Below are 22,372 nucleotides of genomic sequence, written 5' to 3'. Positions count from 1 at the left end.
GTCATTCTGAGCGAAAACCAGGAGTGGAACCTACACAGAGATAGGGTACAATGGAAAGATCTGCACCTCTTCTGGGTTTTTGACCCACTCCTGGTTTTGGCTCACAATAACTGTTGGAAATCACTGATCAAACACTGATTGTGTGAAAGCGGCCTAAGGATACAGCCACACGGTCAGAATTCTGCATTCTGTTTTTGAAGCAAAAATCAGGAGTAGATCATAAAAGGATAGAAAGCATAAAGGAAAGATACAACTTCTACTCTTTTATTATTTGACTTCTGGTTTTGGTTTTCAAAACTGCGTCAGTAAACCTGACTGTATAGCTGTACCCAAAGGGTCTACTCTGCAAATAGGTTTTTCATGGAGCTGACCCTTATGCACCATATCATGGATGGACCTTGGTGTTGTGTCAAGAAGACCTTCTGTAGGCTAGTGTGACACCACCTCCAAGGCCCGCCTGGAACTTGTCTCTTTGTATACTAGTTTTGTTCACTAGAGATGAGCGAATCGAAGTTGATAAAGTGGGATTCGATCCGAATTTCAGGAAAAATTAGATTCACACAGAATCCGAATTTCCTCACGCTTCGTGGTAACGAATCGCATTTTCTTCCTTAAATGGCTACTGCACATGTTAGGACATGGAGCCAATCAGCAACCAGCCAGCCCTGTGATGTCACAGCCCTATAAATAGCCTCAGCCATTTTGGATTCAGCCATTTTCCAGTGCACTTAGTGCAGGGAGAGACATCAGCAGGCGCTAGGGACAGTGGTAGAAAAGACTTTAAAACTTTTATTTTGCTGTATAGAAGTTCAGGGAAAAGATAGGGAGGAATTATTCCACAGTATTGAAGCAGAACAGTGTTCAGTAGGGGAGGTTACAGCCTGGGTAATAGGAACTATTCTATTACACCTTGCTGCACTGACTACAGATCCAAATTGCCATTATACAGCTCTGTAATTCCAGCAAACTGTTCTTGTGATTGGGGTGCAAGTGCTGATTGATACAGCCATTAACAGGGTTCATTACAAGGAAATATTTCTATGTCTTATTTACCTTTGTGTGGTGCAGTTATATGTTCTAAAGCATTTTTTAGCTTGTATTAGTGGGAAAAAGAAGGACTTATTAGCCGTTGTGTGGTGAAGTGAGAAAATTACAGCCCTTTTTGGTATGTATTAGTGGCACAAAAATATATATTATTTGCTGTTCAGCAGTGCAGTTATATGTTCTAAAGCTCTTTTTGGCATGTATTAGTAGCAAAAAAATATGTATTATTTGCCGTTCAGCAGTGCAGTTATATGTTATAAAGCCCTTATTGGCGTGTATAAGTGGAAAAAAATAAGGGACTATTTGCCGTTAAGCGGTGCAGTTATATGTTCTTAAGCCCTTTTTGGCATGTATAAGTGGCAAAAAATATATATTATTTGCCATTCAGCGGTGTAGTTATATGTTCTAAAGTCCTTTTTGGCATATATTAGTGGCGGAAAAAAAGTGTTTGCCGTTGTGTGGTCAAGTGAGAAAATTACAGCCCTTTTTGGCGTGTATTAGTGGCAAAAAAATATATATTTGCCGTTCAGCGGAGCAGTTATATGTTCTAAAGCACTTTTTAGCGTGTATTAGTGGCAAAAAATATATATTTGCCGTTCAGTGGTGCAGTTAAATGTTCTAAAGCCTGTTGTGGCATGTATAAGTGGAAAAAAATAAGGGACTATTTGCCATTCAGTGGTGCAGTTATATGTTCTAAAGCTTTTTTGGGGTGTTTTAATTTCCTTTTTATTTATTTGTTTGATCTAACAGTATGTCAGACAGAGAAGTGCCAGGCTCTGCACAGGGGCGTGCCAGAGGCCTAAATGTTTCTGGCGCAGGCACAGGTCGCAGCAGAGTAATGGGGTGTGGCAGCAGAAGATGCAGCGAGAGGCCTGAGCTCTCGGTGTCATCTAGTGGTTGTGTCTTTACCAGCAACCCAGTGATTCTTGATTGGTGGACTCAGTCATCCACTTCGTCCCAAGTGACATCAGACACCCCAGCCAAGAGTCGGTGGATTCATCAAACCTTAGTTGGCATGGCCTCGAAGCAGGCCCTGTGCCCTCACCTGTCTTCAACCTGCCTCTGTCCTTTTATGTTCCCTCAGCCAGAGAAGTATTATATGCTGTGGGCTCAGCTTCACTATACAACGAGGACGAGCTACTAGAGACAGTCAGCAGCTACTGGCCAGCCAAGATGTGGAGGACACATCCGCCGCTTCCTCTGGTAGGCGGGCAAGTAGTGATGAGGAGAGTGGCGTGGGAGCTGGTGTTGCGAGCGGTCAGGCTCCTGACCCAGAGACCATTGAAAAGGACATCAGTGACGTGCAGACAGTACTCGATAATGATGATATAGCTGATCGCACTTGGGAGCCGGGTGAATTAAGGGCTTCATCATCCTTGGGAGAAGAAGATGGCAGCTTGCCCATGAGGCAGCGGCGGAGCCAGCAAGTTGCTAGAGTGGCCGGGAGTCAGCAGGGTGGCAGCAGTGGGAGGTCGGGAGCCAAACATGCCTGGGGTAGACCACCCGATTCTCAGTAGCCTACCTCCCTGAAAAGTAGTGCTGCAGGGGTTCACCTGATGCTGCTGCCACACTGTCATTGTGCCACCCTGTGGCCTCCTCCTGATGCTGCTGCTGCCGCCACCTCCACACTCTGTCATTGTGCCACTCTGTCACCTCCTCAGGCGTGGATCAGCCAGGATTTACACCCACCAATGCCTGATGCATCAGACTAGGTCATCTATGGTGCCACACCAACACTTTGACAAAAGAGACCAGTTTCTTCTGGCTACCTGCCTCAGCTACTATTTTGATGCTGCCACCCTCCTGATACCACACATCTGATGCCAAGTGCTCCTTCTTTCACCTACCATCTTCATCTGGTACTGGTATTGCCAACCACCTCCCCACTCTGTCACCAGGTCACTCTGTGGTCTCCGGATGCTGCTGCCACCTCCACACTATGTCATCTTGCCACTCTGTGGTCTCCTGATGCTGCTGCCACCTCCACACTGTCACCTTGCCACTCTGTGGTCTCCTGATGCTGCTGCCACCTCCACACTATGTCACCTTGACACTCTGTGGTCTCCCAATGCTGCCGCCTCCTCCACACTATGCCACCTTGCCACTCTGTGGTCTCCTGATGCTGCTGCTACATCAACACTATGTCACCTTGCAATTATGTGGTCTTCTGATGCTGCTGCTACCTCCACACTATGTCACCTTGCAATTCTGTGGTCTTCTGATGCTGCTGCCACCTCTACACTATGTCACCTTGCCTATGTGGTCTCCTGATGCTGCGGCCACCTCCACACTCTTTCATTATGCCATTCTGTGGCCTCCTGATGATGATGCTGCCACCTCTACACTCTGTCATTGTGCCACCCTCTGGCTTCCTCCTGATGCTGCTGCTACCTCCAGACTCTGTCATTGTGCCACTCTGTGGTCTCCTTGTGCTGCTGCCACCTCCACGCTCTGATTGTGCCACCCTGTGGCCTCCTCCTGATGCTGCTGCCACATCCACACTGTCATTGTGCCACTCTGTGGCCTCCTGATGCTGCTGCTGCCACCTCCACATTGTGAATGTGACACTGTGATGGCTGACATCATCATTTATTTGACCCTTCTTCTAATCTGTCAGAAAGAAGGAAAAATGAGACGCACAACGGATCCTATCTTTGTAACAGCTGTAAGGCCTGCATGACATACTATAGTAACAAACGCCAGCTTCTGCTCAGACCTCCGGGGCGTGGATGGTGCAGGACTGCACTCCCACAACAATAAATGTAAGCGATTTCCAGCCACAGGTATTGATAAAATCCATTCAACTTTATTTTTTCTCCATTAAAAGCAGTTACAAAAGATAAATACGAAACAGGCCTCACATCTCCTGACGCGTTTCGGGTACACGCTTGTAGCACCCTTAATCATAGAGTCACTAGATGACTACACCAGTCAGGTTTTATGGTGGAAAGGGGGGAAGAAGACACACCCACTGGGTGTGATTAGCATAGATGAATACTAGCCACTTCCAAATTAACTCCTTGACCACCATAGGAAACTAGACTGTGTGTGAACAGGACCCTAAAGCAATATTACCAAATGAACACAAAATACACCAAAGCATTACCTTACATAAAATTTAAAAAACTTTGTGCGCTGTCACAAAAATACACATGACAATCTACAAACATAAATTAATAATGTAAGATTAGATCTTGTCTTCTATTCAATCCATGGGGACACATGATTTTTACCAATACCGGTGGCTGGAAATTGCTTACATTTATGCCTGCATGACATGGTCCCTATTTTGCATCAGAATTAGCTCATGATTTGGTAGCCAAAAGCAGGAGTGGGTACAAAACACAGAAAACATGCAAATATTCTATTCACGTGTCATCTCTGTTTTGGATCCACTCCTGTTTTTTGTGGCTTTAGCAATACTGATGGATTACTGACCAAATGCTGACCGAGTGAAGGCGGATGCTCCACAGACAGAATCTATTTTTTTGGGGTTATTGTTCTGACTGATAAGAGGAAGGGCAAAATAATCAGTGACGTCAACACAAACTTACTGCTGTCACCCTCTCCACTCTATCGGGGGGCTCTACTTGTATAAGCGTTTAATAGAACAGGTTTTGTAGATATCTCTGTGGACTCAGCTGACGACGGTGTAAAAGGAGTGCGCTTCTTCTTTATACTAACATCAACCTGCAAGGCTGAGTTCACACTTTTTGTTCAGTTATTTGGGCAGTTCACAGTTATTTGGTCAGTTTTGGCCCTGTGACTGCCCAAATAAGTGAAGTGTGCAGTGATTCTAAGTGCGACTCCTGTCATCTGCATGTCATACTGACTCACAGTATTATTTCACTACCACAGCAGACTCCCTATGCGTGTTACTGCAAGGCACAGTGTTCTACACCACTAGAAAGGCTCTCTACACCAGTAGAAAGGCTATTCGCCACGAATAAATTTGGATCAAACCAAATTTTTCCGGAAAATTTGCCAAACCGGCCAAATCAAATTTTTGAGAAATTCACTCATCTCTAATGTTCACCCTGGTGTCTTTGTTGAAAAATATTGCAATGCTCATCTATACTCTGTATTAATATATTTTATATGTGAAATATTTCTTGTTAATTCACTAATTGATATTCCTGATGTTTTCCATTTAGATGCAGTCAAGATCCTTTCATTTCCACTTGCATCTGGCAATGAACACAGTGGCCTTACCAAAATTTTCGAGCCATATAAAAATAGAGATCTAGAGAGGAGGAGACGCCAGTTGGTCAAGTACTATCCGATGTGAGACCATACCGTCATCTCTAAATCCTCTTTTACATTACATATGTTTGTTTTCTCAAGAACTTTCTCTTGTCTCCACCGATGTACCATTGCTGGTCATACTTCATGTCTACACTTTTTTACCCATATTATAGCTACTCCAATCAGCATTAGGCTAACGTACCATAAACATGGAGAGCAATCGCTAAAGATCAGCCAAAAGCTTTCGGCTGAAAACTAGCTATTAATGTGGCCTTTTGGCTTGGCCAAGCATGTATGTTTTTTCTGTAGGGAGATACTTTGTTTTTTTCCTGAACACAAATGGTTTTGGCTGTTGAAATCCATCATGCCAGACCCTTTTTGTAACTCCTCTAACATCAGCCATTAAGGGAAAGTTGTGAGGTCTCATACACATTTGATTCCGCCAAACTTGAGAGGCAGATGACCATAATGTGATCGCATGTTAGCATTTATTATTTAAGTTTTATGTGGGTCCTTTTTTAAACAGAAATATGCCTAAATTAGGCGTATTTCTGGCGCAGTTTGCGGCACAAAGAGAAGTAGCCACAATCTGAAACTTCTCCCTGCTCACGCCAGGTCTAAAAAAAAGGGCGTGGTGTGGGCAGGAAAGGGGACGGGCCGGCGGGCTTGTCTCATTTACCATTTTCTACACCTGCTAAACAGCTAGGAAGCATTTAGAAGCGGTGGTGGATCTGCCAAAGTTATGAAGAGGCCGGAGCCTCTTCATAACTCCGGAGGATCCACCGCCAGGTATAGGGCTTATTAAGACTGGCGTCTAAAGTGCCCCAAAAGTATTTATCCCATATTACCTACAGTATATTTCTTTTTGGGTGTCTGCTTATAGTGATAATGACTAGCGAAGGTTGATAGCTTGCCATTAGTTTTCAGGCCTGATTACTCTTATCAGCTCCCTATATTTCCCTCTATCTTTTGTCTCTCATCATTCTTGACACATGCCCTCCACCTTTATCATTACCTGCCATGTTCTTTCTCTTTCAGGTTTACTCTTTCTATCTGGATATATTTGTTAGATTATTGTACCGGTAAGGAATGTGGAATATTCCACCATGTGGATACTAATAAGATGTATGCATCACCACTTCTATTTCTGACTAGTAAAGGTAAGTAATCTCGAAAGAAGACTGAATAAATGACACTTATAGGGCAGATATAGTGCGGGCTGGGCTTCTAAAGCATCTTCCAGGATGGTGTGAATCCAAAGCATTTGGAGATGTATCCACCATCGTATTCAAAAACCTGTGGAGAGTAGGGCAGTTATATTAAGAATGCAGTACCTGCACCATTTTTTAGTTTGCATCAAATTAATGATTTGGATTGTTAAATGTATCTAATTCTATGATGTTGAAGAAAGTGGTGAAGGGAAGATGCGACACAGTGCACCACAAAAATCCCTTTTTGTGTCGCAATGTAACATGGGGCTTTATACTATTAGAATTGTACACTTCTTTTTACACCTCCTTTGAGCTGGTATAGGTTTTGTGTAGAGTAGGTACATACAAAAATCTGGAGCAAAATTTATTAATATATATATATATATTGTGTTTAGCATGTTGTAACTGAAAAACTGTGGTACATTCACTTCATATACAAAAATGTAAAAAGAATGCCTTGAAAACTTAATGCGATTTGAGCTTAGATTGAACAAAGTATAAACTGCTAGAGGTGCATGGTCAATGATCACACAACCAAGGTGGTGCAACCTTTATTTTGGGTCCTGCAGCACAGTATATGTTGAAGCAGCGTCACATTTATGTTGGGTGGCATCTCCCCTCGCTGCTATATAGACTGCCAAGTTCTTTCAACTTGTGCCCATAGTTCAGCCAAGGTGGTTGTTGGCTGCTGTGCATGGAAAATCTGTCACCCCATCCAATCTCATTCTAGATGGAGAGGGTTCTAGCGATCGAACTGTCCTGGGGAACTTCTGGATACCCTGAACAGCACATTGTGTAGCATGGGCAGTGTGTGTAGAAGCGTTATCTTGTTGGGACACCACATCTCCTAACTGAGTAAAAAAGGCAATGGGAATGGTTCTGCATTGTCCTGGACATATTGAAGGCTGGTCAATGTTCTCTCCACAAAAACACTGGTGTTGGTTCTGTGTGTCTCCACATTTTCCGGTAGTGTATTTAGTGCAGCAAGTGTCCGTCACAAATTCTGGCAAATCAAGACACAATCCAGATGCAGTTAATCTGTAAATCTCCCCCAGTATCTTTCCGGTTACTCTCTTAGGTTACTGTCACACTGGCGTTTTGGCTTTCCGTTTGTGAGATCCGTTCAGGGCTCTCACAATCAGCCCAAAACGGATCAGTTTTGCCCTAATGCATTCTGAATGGATAAGGATCCGCTCAGAATGCATCAGTTTGCCTCCGTTCCTCCTCCATTCTGCTCTGGAGGTGGACAGCAAAACACTGCTTGCAGTGTTTTGGTGTCCGCCTGACGATGCAGAGGCAAACGGATCCGTTTTCACTGGCACAATAGAAAACGGATCCATCCCCCATTGACTTTCAATGGTGTTCAAGACAGATCAATTTTGGCTATGTTACAGATAATACAATATCTGAACGGAAGCGTTTGTGCAGATCCATGACGGATCCGCACCAAACGCGAGTGTGAATGTAGCCTTACTTGTAGACAAATGCAAAAATTAATAAAATGGAATCACCTTAAGAGCCAGTCTTCAGATTTCAAGGATTGCTGGTCATCATTTCCATGAATTGATCTAAACCTCTGCTCATTTTTGGCTTAGGAGTCAGTGATTGACAATAATTCATATATGAGTTGCATATAGAGAGAGATGAGCAGAGGTTTAGATCAATAACTGGTTATACAGAATCGTTTGCCACTAATCTACACATCAATCTGCTCAGCTGCTCTTGCTTTATAACATGCTGCCTACAGATCAGACTAAACTTTCAACATAATGAGTTCCCATTAAAAGTTTTGGTTAATTTGTACTTCTTTATGTTATAAGGTCAGATCCATGTTCAGCTGCAGCTCACAACAGGGGATGATATTGCGACAATGTCAAAGTTTTATCTACCTCTACGTCAATGGATCCGGCTGGACGTCACAATTTCAAGAAAAATGGTAACTTCACTGTGTAGAGCTGATTACAGAGTATCACGGTGCGGTTTGCCGTGACAGTTTTGGCCGTGTAGGCTGGCTGCATGCTCTCTTGCGTACTGGCTGCAGGCGGAAACCTGTGTATGCTGGTTGCTTGGGGCTGCGCGCTGGCTGCTGTGTCTTGTGTGAACTGTTGCCTGTGAATGTGTGTACTCCCCGTCTACACTGTTGCCGTGTAGGCTGACTGCAGGCTCTCTCGTGTACTGGCTGCAGGCTGACACCTGTGTATGCTGGTTGCTTGGGGCTGCATGCTGGCTGCGCTGGTGTGTGTGAACTGTGGCCTGTGTTTGTGGCTTCCGTGTCTGCATATCTGTGGTTCCTGTCTCTGGTACCATGCAGGATGGCTGCATGTGCTTTGTGTACTGGCTGTGGGCGTTCCCATGTATGCTGGTTTTGCAATGCGTGCTGGCTGTGGCCTTGTGTGTGAACTGTGGCCTGTATCGTTTGTTCTATGGTTCTGGTACTCCTGGTTCTGATGGGGTTAACTTCCCCTGGTCTGTTCCTGAGTGTGTTCCTTATCAGGTGCCCTCGTTATTGCAGCTATATCTATCTGTGAGCTGTGGGGCTTGTGGTCAGTCTTTCTTCAGCCTTGCTGGGTGTAGCACCTTGCTGCTTACCCAGGAGTTCAGTTCTGTCCTGTACCTTACTGGGTGTAGCCCCTTGCCGCTGACCCAGGGGGTTTTGCCATCTGCCCTTGTTTGTGATGTTGCCTGGTAATGCATTGATGTTATGTCCTTGTCTGATCTTCTGTACCTGTCCTGTGATGATGTTGATTGTTGTCCGTATCCATGCCTTGTCTAATCTTCTGTATATGTTCTCTGTCTGTATCCTCTCTGTTCCACGTCTAGCCTAGCAGTGCTCTAACTGCATCTGATAGCCTGGCAGTCCTAAACTGCTTCTGATCTTGTCCTATGCCCAGCCTGGCAGTCCTAAACTGCTTCTGATCTTGTCCTATGCCCAGCCTGGCAGTGCTAAACTGCTTCTGATCTTGTCCTATGCCCAGCCTGGCAGTGCTAAACTGCTTCTGATCTTGTCCTATGCCCAGCCTGGCAGTGCTTACTGCTTCTGATCTTGTCCTATGCCCAGCCTGGCAGTGCTTACTGCTTCTGATCTTGTCCTATGCCCAGCCTGGCAGTGCTAAACTGCTTCTGATCTTGTCCTATGCCCAGCCTTGCAGTGGTTACTGCTTCTGATCTAGTCTGTCCTGCAGTCATTACTGCTTCTGTTCATGTTGTTGTCCTGCCTTCGTAAGAGGGTCCCTGTGTTCTCTGGAGGGAGGATCTCTAGTCTGTGTGCAGCTTTGACTGAGACCGCCATGCTTCCATTCCGCTTGGGGTCCAGGCATCTGCTTCTGTGCTGGTTCCTGTTTGTCTTGTTGTCTTATCCATGTTCTGTGTTTGCGTGGGTTCCAGTTCTGTTGTCTGTTCCGCTGGTGGTTTCACCAGTGTGGTTCTCTGCAGTTAGGGGCCAAGTGTACCAGGACCTTCCTGGAGGTGTGACCAGTGAGCCCTCGGTCCAGTTTATCCACACCACCAGGGGCTCTGTGAAGAACGGGGATCACTGGCTCTCTGTCCTCTGGGTTTTGCCTCTGGTCTGCCAGTGCACTTGGTTCTGTGGTAGGTCTACCACTATTGCCTAACCTGCATATTTTGTACTGTCATGTCCTTTTATTACATTTGTAATAAAGTTCTCTGTTGGTCCTTGGTCTGTTTTGCTTGTGTCCTGTGTCTTCCTTGGGCCCCCGGCACATGACACAGAGTTTATGCAGCTATTATTTGGAAACATATTATCCCATGTAAAATAACCCCTGGATGAACCATGACAAAATAGTATGTCGCAGTCAGGGGTTCTCAGAGGACCTTTGTCGTACTATTACATTGCTCTGATCGTGCAGGTGTGTTCAATGTGCCATCTGTAGCAGGACTACGGCTGTAATACACAGCCGTCCTGCCACAACTGCCGAGATTAGAGACAACTCCAATTGCAGCATCCTTAGATGCCTTAGTCAATATCAAATGTGGCATCTAAGGTGTTTGACGGTTGCCTTCTGTCAGTCCATTGGCACACAGTCAAGCTGGGTTATGCAAAGAGAAGTCGAAGGAGAGCCACCTAGTGGACACCTCTTCCTGAACTCGGCAATTATTACAACTATTACAACAGGTTTACTATTTCTAATATTTAGACAATTCAAACTTAGGCCAGGCAGTCTAAAGATGTTTGGTGCCCATCAACAATAAGAATGTCTCCAATGCACCTGGATTATTTTCCCCAATTCACACAGATCAAAAATATTATACTGAGATAGTTAGCCCATTTATATGAGGATAAAAAGTTGGAACACTTAATAGCACAAGAGTACAAAGAGGTTTATAGAAAATAACCCCACTGGGATAGACGGGTGTCTCCAAGTTTTCTGCATCCTGTATAGTAATACACTCAAGGTTACTCTGCCCTGGATTTTACAGGTATAGATCTAACCCTACAGAATGTGTTCCTTTGTGAAACCAGATAATACACATACTTATCCTATTAAGTATTATATTAATTGTAACTCTGAGTCAGTGATATACTTGATGTCTTGGACATTATGCAGTTAGAATGATGTTAGTAGCACTTCCAGACATTTAAAGATGCGTATCTTGGAACTCCTTAACGATAGCCACAAATCTGATGACTGTAAATTTCTTGGGGTTCTAAACATTTTAGAGAATGTCATGGAGGCAGGATGGATAGAGTTTGTAGTATTGAGAAGGATAAGGTTCCCCCTAGAGGTGGTAATGTGAAGAACAATCATTTAGATCGAGAAGCATATTGGATTTTGAACACACGTGCCCCGCAAGGCATGAATTATCATAGAGATTTAAAAGGGTTTTCTGAGACTTACGTACTGATGACCTATCCTCTGGATAGATCATCCCTATCTGATTGGTGGGGGTCCGAAAGGGGATCAACTGTTTGAGAAGGCACTGGAGCTCGTAGCCTTCTCCAGCTTTTCTTGGGCCAGTGACAACACGTTCATCGGTCACATTGCCTAGGCCCATTGAAGTGAATGGGGCTGAGATGTGATATTAAGCACAGCCGCTGTGCAATGTACGGAGCTGTGCTTGGTGATCATTGAGAAGGCAGCAGTGCTCACAGAAGCGCCGGTGCCATCTCAAACTGCTGATTGGTGGGGGTCTTCTTGGGCGTCGTACCCCCACCGATCGGATACTGAGGACCTGTCCAGAGGATAGGTCATCAGTACATAAGTCTCAGAAAACCCTTTTAATGTTTCATTATTAAAACCATTGTCCATTTCTAGGTTCTTTAAAATCTGCCTGTTATTCTACTGTTGCTAATTTATTTTATTTATATGGATACTATGTATTCACATACATGCAACATCCCACCCATGGTGCCACTTAGATTTTTCTTTTTCTTTTGTTTATTAGATTTTTCTACTCCTCCTTCTCTGTTACTATCTGAATTAGTTGTTATATTCAACAGGCTGGCATTATCAGTAAGTGGGGTTAAGAAGGATAGCATTGTGTGGTCATGTTTGACTACGGCCAGTTTCAGACAAGCGCGTTCACCGCACACACTATATAAGAGCATGAATTCACGTTGCGAACTCTGCTCCTTTGACTGGACTGCACGGCATTATAATGATTTATAATACTGTGTAATGCACAAAATGCACTATGGAGAACAGTGTTCCTCGCAAACAAGTTATCCATATTTATTCCAGATCCAGATAAGGATCACTTGGTTGTAAGGAGTACTGTCTCCATAGTGCATTTTGTGGATTATCTGTAGAGCTGTGGTACGGTACTGATGTCTTGGAGGCATGCACCCATCCTCTATCTACCTGGAGCACCTATCTACACCTGACTTATTGTTTGTAATGCTGTGTGTCTCTGCCCCACCTCCACTGTAATGATTTGTACTCACATAATGCCATAAGAACAAATCATTACAGATGAGGTTGGGCAGAGTCACACAACATTATAAATCATTATAATGCTGTTCGGGAATTCACTTTCCCACATGGAACGTGTTTTCCTAAATGGACATGCTCGTCTTAAAATGGCCTAAGACCACACTAGGCGGCTTAAACACGTAAGTGGGTGAAGCTTTTACTGAGAATATATATTTTTACTGAAATGAGCTTGGATTTTATACAACATGCTCAATCCTTCCTCCCGTTCTGCCAGGTTTATCACACAGGTCTCACAATTATTAGTTATTATTGATGGCAACTTGTTTAACCCTCAATATTCTGTTGTCTGTAGATAATATTAAACACCTTCCTTGGACGAGAGCTAGAAAGTTATAACAGCCATTCTTACAGGTAAGGATTTTCCTTCTGTATTCTCAAAACAGGGGTGGACATTAAAGGGGAAAAAGTAGGACCTATAAAGGTATGTGCACATTGCTAAGGCATTCACATCATTGTTTCATTTTCTTTTCCTCTCATCCATCAGAAGAACAAAAAAAAAAAAAGGATCCTGTAAAAAAACGGATCCTGTGCATCCATTTGAGCTATTTCTGTCTGAGATCAGTTTTTTTAGATGGGGAAAAAAAGCAGAAAGTGAAATGGTGATGTGAACCCAGCCTAATATCCACAGGAGAAAAAAAATCTGTAGTAGATCATTAGCTTAAAACAGGTCATTTTTGGTGGCAGATTTGAAAGTTGGTGGCAGTTGTAGAGGAGTTTTTACAAGAGTTTTAGAAGAACTTTTGGTTGATGTTTTACTGCATCCCCATTGACTTCTATATGGAATCCACAATCAAATCTGCTTCTAGTAACGTAACTTCTCAAGCGTCTTTCAAATCAGCTACTGATAAAAACTCTACTGTTTGTACAAGGTGTGCACATGGTGGAGTTTCTGAATGTGGATTCATCAGCCGAATCAGTGTCAGAATTTACCAGTGTGAATATATCCTTCCCTGACTAAATAAATCATATACAAAACCTGTATTATAGCAGTGAACTGTGCCTATAGGCAAAATGTAACCTCTAACATCGTCTTATTTTATGCTCTGTAGTCTGCTTCTAAACCCATGCATTTTTTTTCAAATTATTCAAAGTTTTTAAGCACTTAATTACTAGAGGGTTTACCCGCCTTCCTTTGAACCTTTGTCCTATTTAATGGCAAATAACTACAGTATTTCATTCCTTACATTCATATATTTTAAAAAGCTCTCACAAATTATACAAGCAGGAGACTGAAGAACAAAACTGTGAACCATAAATGTGTGTGTGTGTGTGTGTGTGTATATATACCGTATATATATATATATATTGTATAACATCAGGGTCCAGCAGAGCCATTATGTGCTCACACGACCTTGATGCAAATGCCATGTAAAAGTCTGCCACCAGGACATTCACTGTTACACCAGGCACAATGCCTTGTAGCTCAGCTAGTCCTTTCCTTATTCAGTCAAGAAGTAAAGTTAGGGGCTGGCAGAGCTGATTAATAGGGGTGCTGGGTGTTGGTCCCCGGCCAATCAGATATTTATGACCTATTCTGAGGTTTGGTTCTGGTTACTTAGATCTTCATCCAGTACTTAGTAGGACAAACATGACTGGTATTTACATTGTGTAGAGCAGGGTGTCGTTATGTGACATTATTCACTGACATTATGCCCTGGCACAGCTCTAGCTCAATTATCAGAATAATACTTGTGTGGGGTTTGTATAATATTAGCTGCAATTTTCCCTTCTTTCTATTGGAAGATGTGGCATGATTTTCCTTTGATACTCTTTGGGTTAACTGCAATCGTCATCAAATCTTTCTGTACAATGGGATACGGGATAGGCAGGGAGCTGAATCTCTTTGAAGACACCGGTCCTGTGTGAAGACTTACTAGAAGTACTCCATGGTATGAAGACTTACTGGCAATATGCAAAGAGAGATCCTGACCAGTGCCACCTCTTGGAAGTGGCTCCCTATGAGTCAAAATCCAACCTTCCAACATGGAAAGTCCCATGGAGCATCGCCAAAAAGTCTTTGTACCATGGAGTACTTCCAGCCAGTCTCCATACAGGTCTGGTCTCTTTAAGGAGATTCAGGACTCTGCCTAAGCCACATTTAAGGCATCGCAATGAGCCAGCCTGAACCCTGCTCCGTACTGATGAGGGGCAAACACCCTGAAGAAGCTGTATATGGATGGATATTTGCATTGGCTGTATTGCCTTGAAATATCCCAAGGCTTGTTGGAAAGTTTGATTTTGACTCATAAGGAGCCACTTCCAAGACGTGGTGCAAGGGAGATGGGTCTCTTCCTGGGAGATACATCTTTGTATGTATATGGGATAGAAAGAGGAGTCAACATGAGATAGACATGAGGCAAAGCCTGATCAGGATGACACACACTGTGGCATAGGTCTGATTTCTATGGACATTAAAGGAGTTTTCCATTAGTTCAATATCCATGGCCTATCTTTAGGATAGGTCATCAGTATAAGATAAGTTCCTTTCACAGACACTAGGTTTCATTCTGTCAGGATTTCCAGTGTCTGTAGCACTATTTCTGCTCTAAAAATAACTGGAGACCTGACAGTACCCCGGACTCTGAATGTATGCAAATGTACACCAAAATGGGTTACATGGCTAGGCTAATAATGGACAGGACTTCAAATTTTGTGCAAAAGTGGATTAAATGGTTGTAAAAACATGCTTTGAGCCCATAAAAAGTCATTGAAATCCATCAGGAAGGGTGGAGAGTTCTTCTTGAAAATGGATCTGTCATAACCGTAATGGCTTCTTTATGGGTCTTTTCACACTGCTTCTTCATCATTACATCAATGTTCTTTTGTCCTCCATTTGGCAGCATCCAGCAGGGTTTCAGTTTTTAGTGCAGAGGCATCCAGTAAAAATGCGTAGTTTTTTAACATGGGCACTTATGGGGAATGGACGCCACTTAATGTCATCCGAGTTTCTATAGTGGATGCGTTTCCTGCGCATATGGAGAAAAAGACAAAAAGATGCAATATGAAAAGACCCTTAAAGGGGTTATCCCATGATTAATGTGTAGCCGTCAGGGGAGGAAGAAACCGCAAGGCAGGATTCAAATACAGTACAGCAGACAAGGAGACTGAAACAAAAACCGGCTTTATTAAAGAACAAGATGTAACTGCCGGAAAATCGGATAAACAGTATAAACAGGTTTACACAGAATACTTGAACAAAAGTTAGGATGAATGCACAGCAAACACATCAGAGTCCAGGCTACACCCAGCTACTATGCTCCTATCTACCCCTGCTACTCAGGGTCCGCTTTTACAGCGCACTAAAGTCCCCTGTTCTATGCCCTACCGCGGATTAGCAGCGGTGCACACTCTGAGTTCTGGAGTTATCTGAGTAGAGGTCTGTGATGTCGTCTTCTCCCACAAGTTGGATGCTTGTCTTGTCCAGAGGCGTGGTGGCCTGTGTCCTCTGGCTCCTGAATAGATCACTTGCTTCTCTCTCTCTCTGGGTTACAGCTGGAGCACTTCAGTTAAGAGTCTATCTTGATCTGTCTCAAACACAGCCAGCTTCTCAGGAATCCATCAGTCAGGCTCCGTGTCCCATCACTAGCCTTTACTTGGCTCCTAACATGGCAGCCATCCTCACCATTCCCCAGGACAAACACCCGGCCTCTGAGACCGGGAACTTCTGGCTCCTCCTCCTCCCCCTGTCTCTCACAAAATCCTCAGCTTCCTCTTACTCAGAGCCACAGCGACCTCTAGTGGTGGGAATGAATCATCACAGTCTATGTAACCCTACAATTCTAGGGGCTGGCCCTTACAAATGTAAAAGATGAAAATCAGCCATCATATAGTTCCTGACAATCTGTTTATAACAAAGCTTAGAACCAGCCCTGTACCTCACATGGATCCAGAGATCTCCGCATTCATTAATTCAATTGCTATGCTAGATTTATATCAAGATCACGTGGCATGTCCTTTCTGCTGCAGCTCTCTCCGTATCACAGCTCAAGGGGTGTGTTCTTTCTGCTGCAGCTCTCTCCCTATAACAGCTGAGGAAGTGTTTCCTGTCTGCTGCAGCTCTCTCCATATTACAGCTTACGTCTGAAGCTATATCCCTATGACAGCGCAGGGAGTATGTCCTTTCTTCTCAGCTCTCTCCCTATCGCAGTTCGGGGGGAGGGGGGTGTCATTTCTGCTGCAGCTCTCTAACATAGCTCAGGAGGCAGATAATTCTATACGGATAGATTTTATTAAATATCTCAGTGCAACATTTTTAATTCCATGCAGTCTTAAAAGTATTCAGATCCTGGTGCAGCTTTGAAAAATATAGAATATTGTTTGTGGGGCAGCCCCTTTAAATAGAAGCCTTGACAACGTGAACAGTCCTCACAATTGCACTAGTTCTTGACTACTAGGCTTCTGTTGCTCTTGATAACCAGAATAGTGAAACGTTCTTTGCTATTCTACCCTATAAAACAATTGGAAACCTAATGAAAGCCATATATTATTATTATTGATCAGCATCTCCATCATAGAGCCTTAAAATAAGTATGCCAGTGTGAGCAGAGACATACATCTTGTGAATATTATATAGATTTTAAATAATGTACAAATAATTTATTTTCCATTGACGTCTGAGATTATTCCTATTTTTTTAAAGTTTGGATGAGGACATCTATTACGATGATACCGATGGATATATGTCCCTTGGAGGAAGCAAGTATGTGGTCGGAATTGATGGATTCTTTGGACCTGTGAAGTATTATCGACTTAAGGCTCTACAGATGGATGAGGTATATGTGAATATATTGTATGTGCTACAAGCGTATTCTACTGTGTTCTCTGAATTATGATTACACTAATGTATGCACTGCTGAAAAGATCTAGGGAAGCTAGCTGGAGGTTTTAAGAAAGGCCAGAGAGATCACATCAGTGCTGGTGAGATGTTACCAATTATGATCCAGAACTGCATTCTTAGCAATATACTTCTAATAACAGAATTGCTCCCCTCCCTGGTCATGTCCAGGTGTGAAGAGTCTTAAAAGTGTCCCTCACTGCAGTAAAGTCTTAACAGCTTTTAGTAGCAGGTTACATTTCTTACTCCAATGCTTGGCCATGCAGACTCTAGGTTCTCTACTTCTCTCCTTTTGTCTTTTGCCTTCTCTCCTTCTGTAGATAATGCAAAGATTGGTGTAGCCTTCTGGGCCTAACAAGAAGAAGCACAAGTTACAGCTTCCTTTGCCTTTCTAACTTTTCCTGTCACTGACTAGAGCGAGGGGTGAAGCCAGTACACACCTAACCTCCTGCAAGAGCTAAGGCAGGGTTGTTAACCCTGGCTATACCTTCCATAATAACAAGTTAAAGTCAAGTGCCACGGGCCCGCTGCGCCTGCTCCACAGTGTGTGAAGTGTACTACTAGTACTGGCTAAAATAAATGGAGGGGGCGGGGCCTTCCCTGCGCTCCGGGCCCCCCTGTGCTGCGGGCCCCATAGCAACGGCGTGGTCTGCCTATATTGGCGGTATGCCCCTGGCATATACATAGAAAAGAAAAAATCTGAAAAAACATGCCAAAACAGTGGCTGCTGCTGGATGATAAATTTGGCACATATTTAGGTACTTTAGTCTAACCTTACACCACTTATTGGTCAGCTTAGTTACTCCAATATTTGTTTTGCAAAATTTTGGCACATGTTAAGCCACACCCATTTCAGATTAAACCACGCCCCTTGTCAGACGATGTGCAAAAATTGTGTAAAACACATAAGCAGTGTGGTACTGAGAATGTACAGCAGAATTCTGGCCCACTTTGATTAGTAAATCTACCCCACTGTAGATGTCATTTGCACGTCTACAAGCTGTGTTTTTGCCTAACTATAAATGAAAAATAGAAAAATCATTCACATTTTATATTTCCATTCACTTGCTGCCATACGTTAGAGGAACCCGCACCCTCTGCACTTTGATTGACAGAACCAGGCAGTAAAAACATCATCACTCCTGGCCCTGTCGATCAAAGTGAAGGCGCAGCAGTTGCAGAGAGAGCTGAGCCTCTAGGTGTAACAGCAAAGCCCCCATTGCTCCTAGAGGCTCATTTGCATGTATTGAAACCAAATTTTTGGGCAAATATGAACATGGGACCAACACAGATACCTTCAGCTGCCAAGCGCACATGTAATAGGTCAGCCAGTTTCCAATAATTTCCAAGAGTAAGTTAGGCCTCTTTCACACTTGCCCGGATCCGGCGTGTACTCCACTTGCCGGAATTACACGCCGGATCCGGAAAAACGCAAGTGAACTGAAAGCATTTGAAGACGCAGCATGCTGCAGTATTTTCTCCGGCCAAAAAACTTTACGGTCCTGAACTGAAGACATCCTGATGCATCCTGAACGGATTTCTCTCCATTCAGAATGCATTAGGATAAAACTGATCAGGATTCTTCCGGCATAGAGCCCCGACGATGGAACTCTATGCCGGAACAGAAGAACGCAAGGTGTGAAAGAGCCCTAACAGAAGAACAGCACAATCCAGAGTTCTAAGTAAAGATGTTCCAGCATTGTTTTCTAAAACGTGAGGAAAGCTGACAGGTCTCTTTGCATGTGATACTGGTTTTAAGCATCAAAATGTGTAGCATGAGCAGACAGAGGAAGATATGTCTATATTCATGAAGATCAATTGGGATGGTCACCAGGAAGAGGACATCTAGGGAAGTGGTGGATTCATGTCTCTCATTGCTGATGATGTCATTGCAGATATCAAACCCTCTCCCGGAGGACAGGATTTACCATCTGGTAGAAGATTATTATAGCAGGTGTATGCATGTCAGAGAGATCGTGCGATTACATACTAGTATGCTACACGAGAAGCACGACCTGGAGACTAAGTGTGAGTGCAAAGAATTAATAATCATTTATGTGTTTATTATGTATAGACCAAATAATCCCATTCAGAACCTGAAAGCTACCACCCAGTTCAAGAAATAAAATTCCCATTAGGGTTTATTCACATGACTGCGGTCTGTAAAATGCGAATCTGCAAAAAATACGTATGACGTCCGTGTTGCATCCGTTTTCTTTGCAGATCCATTGTAACAATGCCTTTTCTTGTCTGCAAAATGGACAAGAATAGGACATGTTCTATATTTTTTTCTGGACTGCGGAAACGGACATACAGATGTGGACAGCACACGGTGTGCTGTCTGCATTTTTTGCGGACCCATTGAAGTAAATGGGTCCACATCCAATCTGCAAAAAATGCAGATCGTATGTGGACCAAAAATACGGTTGTGTGAATGAGGCATTCAACTGGGGAACCAACAGAACACTTACATGGTGCCTACCTTTTCATTTTTTATCTGCAGATCTGTCAATTCCCGGGCTCTTCTTCTGCCATCCAAGATGGCCTCTTCTCAGACTGCCTCACGTATACTGTGCATTTGGTAGCCCTAGACACTTCCTGCTGCTCTTGGATTGACCAACACTGCTCACGTGAACACTGCTGGCCAATCCGAGAGCAGGGATAGTACATGCAAGTAGGAATTGTTGTGTCCTGCCCATGCACAGTGTGTGCCCTAGACGCAGTGCGGCTATCATGGATGGCAGATGACTAGCCCGAGAAATAGTAGATCTGCTACTAAAAAGATAAAAGGGAGGACACCATGTAAGTGCTCTGTTCCTGCCCAGTTGATGTGACTTTGTGTTCTTGAACTGGAGGGTCACTTGAAGATTATTTGTTTCCTTTGTAGCTCACATACAGGCCATCATAGCTTTTAAAAAAAATTTTTACTCCAACAGGCTGCATGTGGTTATTTTTTTGTGGAAGCAGTTGTAACTTTTAAAGGCCATGTAAACCTTTTTGGAGTCAATTTTTGTTTATGATTGAATTTTATAAATTTTTAGCTAAAATCATATTTTTTTATTAGCCCTTATTAAAAACATTGAGCCCTTTTGTCACAAATGGTTAACAGTTTTTCTGTGTGACTGGTATTTTCACTTTGTGCCGGTTATCTGACAAACCTTATCTCTAAACTACTAAGCGGTCATGAACACTTATTTAAAGGGGTTCTCCAGGAATTAAGAAAATGAAAATACGTAAATATTACTTTATTATAAATATATTGCCAAATACCTTTCATTATTTATAATGGGTCGCTTTCTCTGAGGAGCAATCATTAGGAGAAATAAAATGGCCACCGTCCTATTAGTGCACACAAAACCTGTCCTAATCACACAGGAGGACAAGTTACTTCAGAACACTGAGGTAAAGATCTGCCTCATCCTCTTCTCTGCTTGTCAGGGATTATGGTCCTGAATACTGTTTAATATGATCTTCAGCTGAATCTCTGTAGGAATGGAGTTCATGAAGTAGAGACATGAAGTAGAGAGAGGTGGTGGGGATGTGGTTGTGTCCTGCTCTGTGATTAGGACAGGTTTTGTGTGTAATATTAGGATGGCGGCCATTTTATTTCTCCTAATGATTGCTTCCCAGACCAATGATATTTGTGAATATATTTATGATAAAGTAATATTTAGGTATTTTCATTTTCTTAATTTCCAGAGAACCCCTTTAAGCCACATTCTTATCAGTAAGATAAGAACTGAGCTGTAAAGAGTGTTTATAATGTCATAGAGCAGAGATAAGGAGACCGTCTGCTCCCCAACTGACAGAAAAGAGATAAAATCCGCAGGCTGCTTCTAGAGCATCTCAGCTATGTACAGAAAAAGGGCTCCATATTTTTAATAAAACAAACAAACAAATAGAAAACGGATTTCACCTCAAAATGAGTACAATGCAGTAATAAAAAAAAATTGCCCCCAAGGTGTACATAACCTTTAACAAGGTTTTAAAGGTCTGTCAGAGGCTAAACAATGGATTGGAGATCATAGACTTTTCTGATCTAGAAGATTGGCTATGATTCGCAGCTACATTCACATTCCTGATTACAGCTTATGTGCCCAAGCAGTGCCAACATTGTAATTGTACAACTCTGTGCGGGAACTTGCACATCAGTTTTCTTCGTTGACTTTGTGCTGTAATGTTCAGGTGGTTCTTCTTAGTCATGTGAATACATAAAGCAGTAACCATAAAGCATAAACCTACATAAATATATTAAGTAATTGTAGTAGAACAGACTGGATATCAGGTACTCTGTCCAGCAAAATTCAGATCCACTGCCAGACTTGACACTAGCCACCTGGTTTAGAAAGAATTACGTTATGGAGAACTTGACCTGAAACACCCCTATCACTATGTAGGGCTCTGCCTACAGCTGAATAGTCACCCCAATAAGGGCGATCCATCCATCTAAACTAGTTCAACATGAGTGGTCCCTGCTGGTAGTATGGAAACCTAGGTTGTGTATACGAGGTAGCTGCTAGCAGGTGGAGTGAACAGGTAGAGAGATTACACTAGCAGGGTTCAGAAACAGAGGTTTAAAAGGTCAAGCCAAATCATTAAGGAAAGCCAAGCATGTAACTAAAAATGTAAGGGAAACCATGCTGACAATTAGCATGTGCATGAATGTTCCTCGAAATTGTAACCTTTTACAATGAAATTCATTTTCAGGTCAACTACAGAATTATTACAAAGATCTGCAGCTAAAATATGTAGAGAGACCAACTACTGAGATGGTTCCTCGGACACGAGAAGAACAAAATAAATATAGCAATTTGATTTGGTTGCTGAGCTCTAATGATGAGATTTCTTGGGGTAAGTATCTCATTAACTAACTTAGGGCCCATTCACATGGGTAGGTTATGGAAACCATTATTGGGAATGAATGTTCATACAAAATGTGCTGCGGATTTTGATACGGCAAATAAAATCCTAATTTCTCGGTAGTGCAACACCCAGTATAAACAGGGATGTGCTGCTGACAAACAATGAAACTGTATGGGGATGCACGATTGTAGTAAGGATCATTCATCTCCGTACAGATGGAATGA

At 43.0% G+C, this 22,372-nt stretch overlaps 1 protein-coding gene across 2 annotated transcripts in view; it reads left to right on the top strand.

The window, feature by feature from the left end:
- The window catches only part of LOC122930396 (protein sel-1 homolog 3-like), an 85,111-nt gene that overhangs the window by 20,479 nt on the left and 42,260 nt on the right, over positions 1 to 22,372 (top strand). For both annotated transcript variants that reach the window (XM_044283806.1, XM_044283889.1), the window contains exons 3-9: positions 5,199 to 5,328; positions 6,328 to 6,449; positions 8,321 to 8,436; positions 12,744 to 12,802; positions 17,091 to 17,223; positions 19,181 to 19,313; positions 21,993 to 22,136. In XM_044283806.1, coding sequence (XP_044139741.1) covers positions 5,199 to 5,328; positions 6,328 to 6,449; positions 8,321 to 8,436; positions 12,744 to 12,802; positions 17,091 to 17,223; positions 19,181 to 19,313; positions 21,993 to 22,136 — 837 coding nt within the window. The remainder of the gene's footprint in view (positions 1 to 5,198; positions 5,329 to 6,327; positions 6,450 to 8,320; positions 8,437 to 12,743; positions 12,803 to 17,090; positions 17,224 to 19,180; positions 19,314 to 21,992; positions 22,137 to 22,372) is intronic.

Source organism: Bufo gargarizans, chromosome 1, assembly GCF_014858855.1.
Source record: "Bufo gargarizans isolate SCDJY-AF-19 chromosome 1, ASM1485885v1, whole genome shotgun sequence".
In the NCBI taxonomy this organism is placed as follows: domain Eukaryota; kingdom Metazoa; phylum Chordata; class Amphibia; order Anura; family Bufonidae; genus Bufo; species Bufo gargarizans.
Note: the sequence above shows the minus strand (reverse complement) of the source record. Positions and strands in the feature narration are given on the sequence as shown.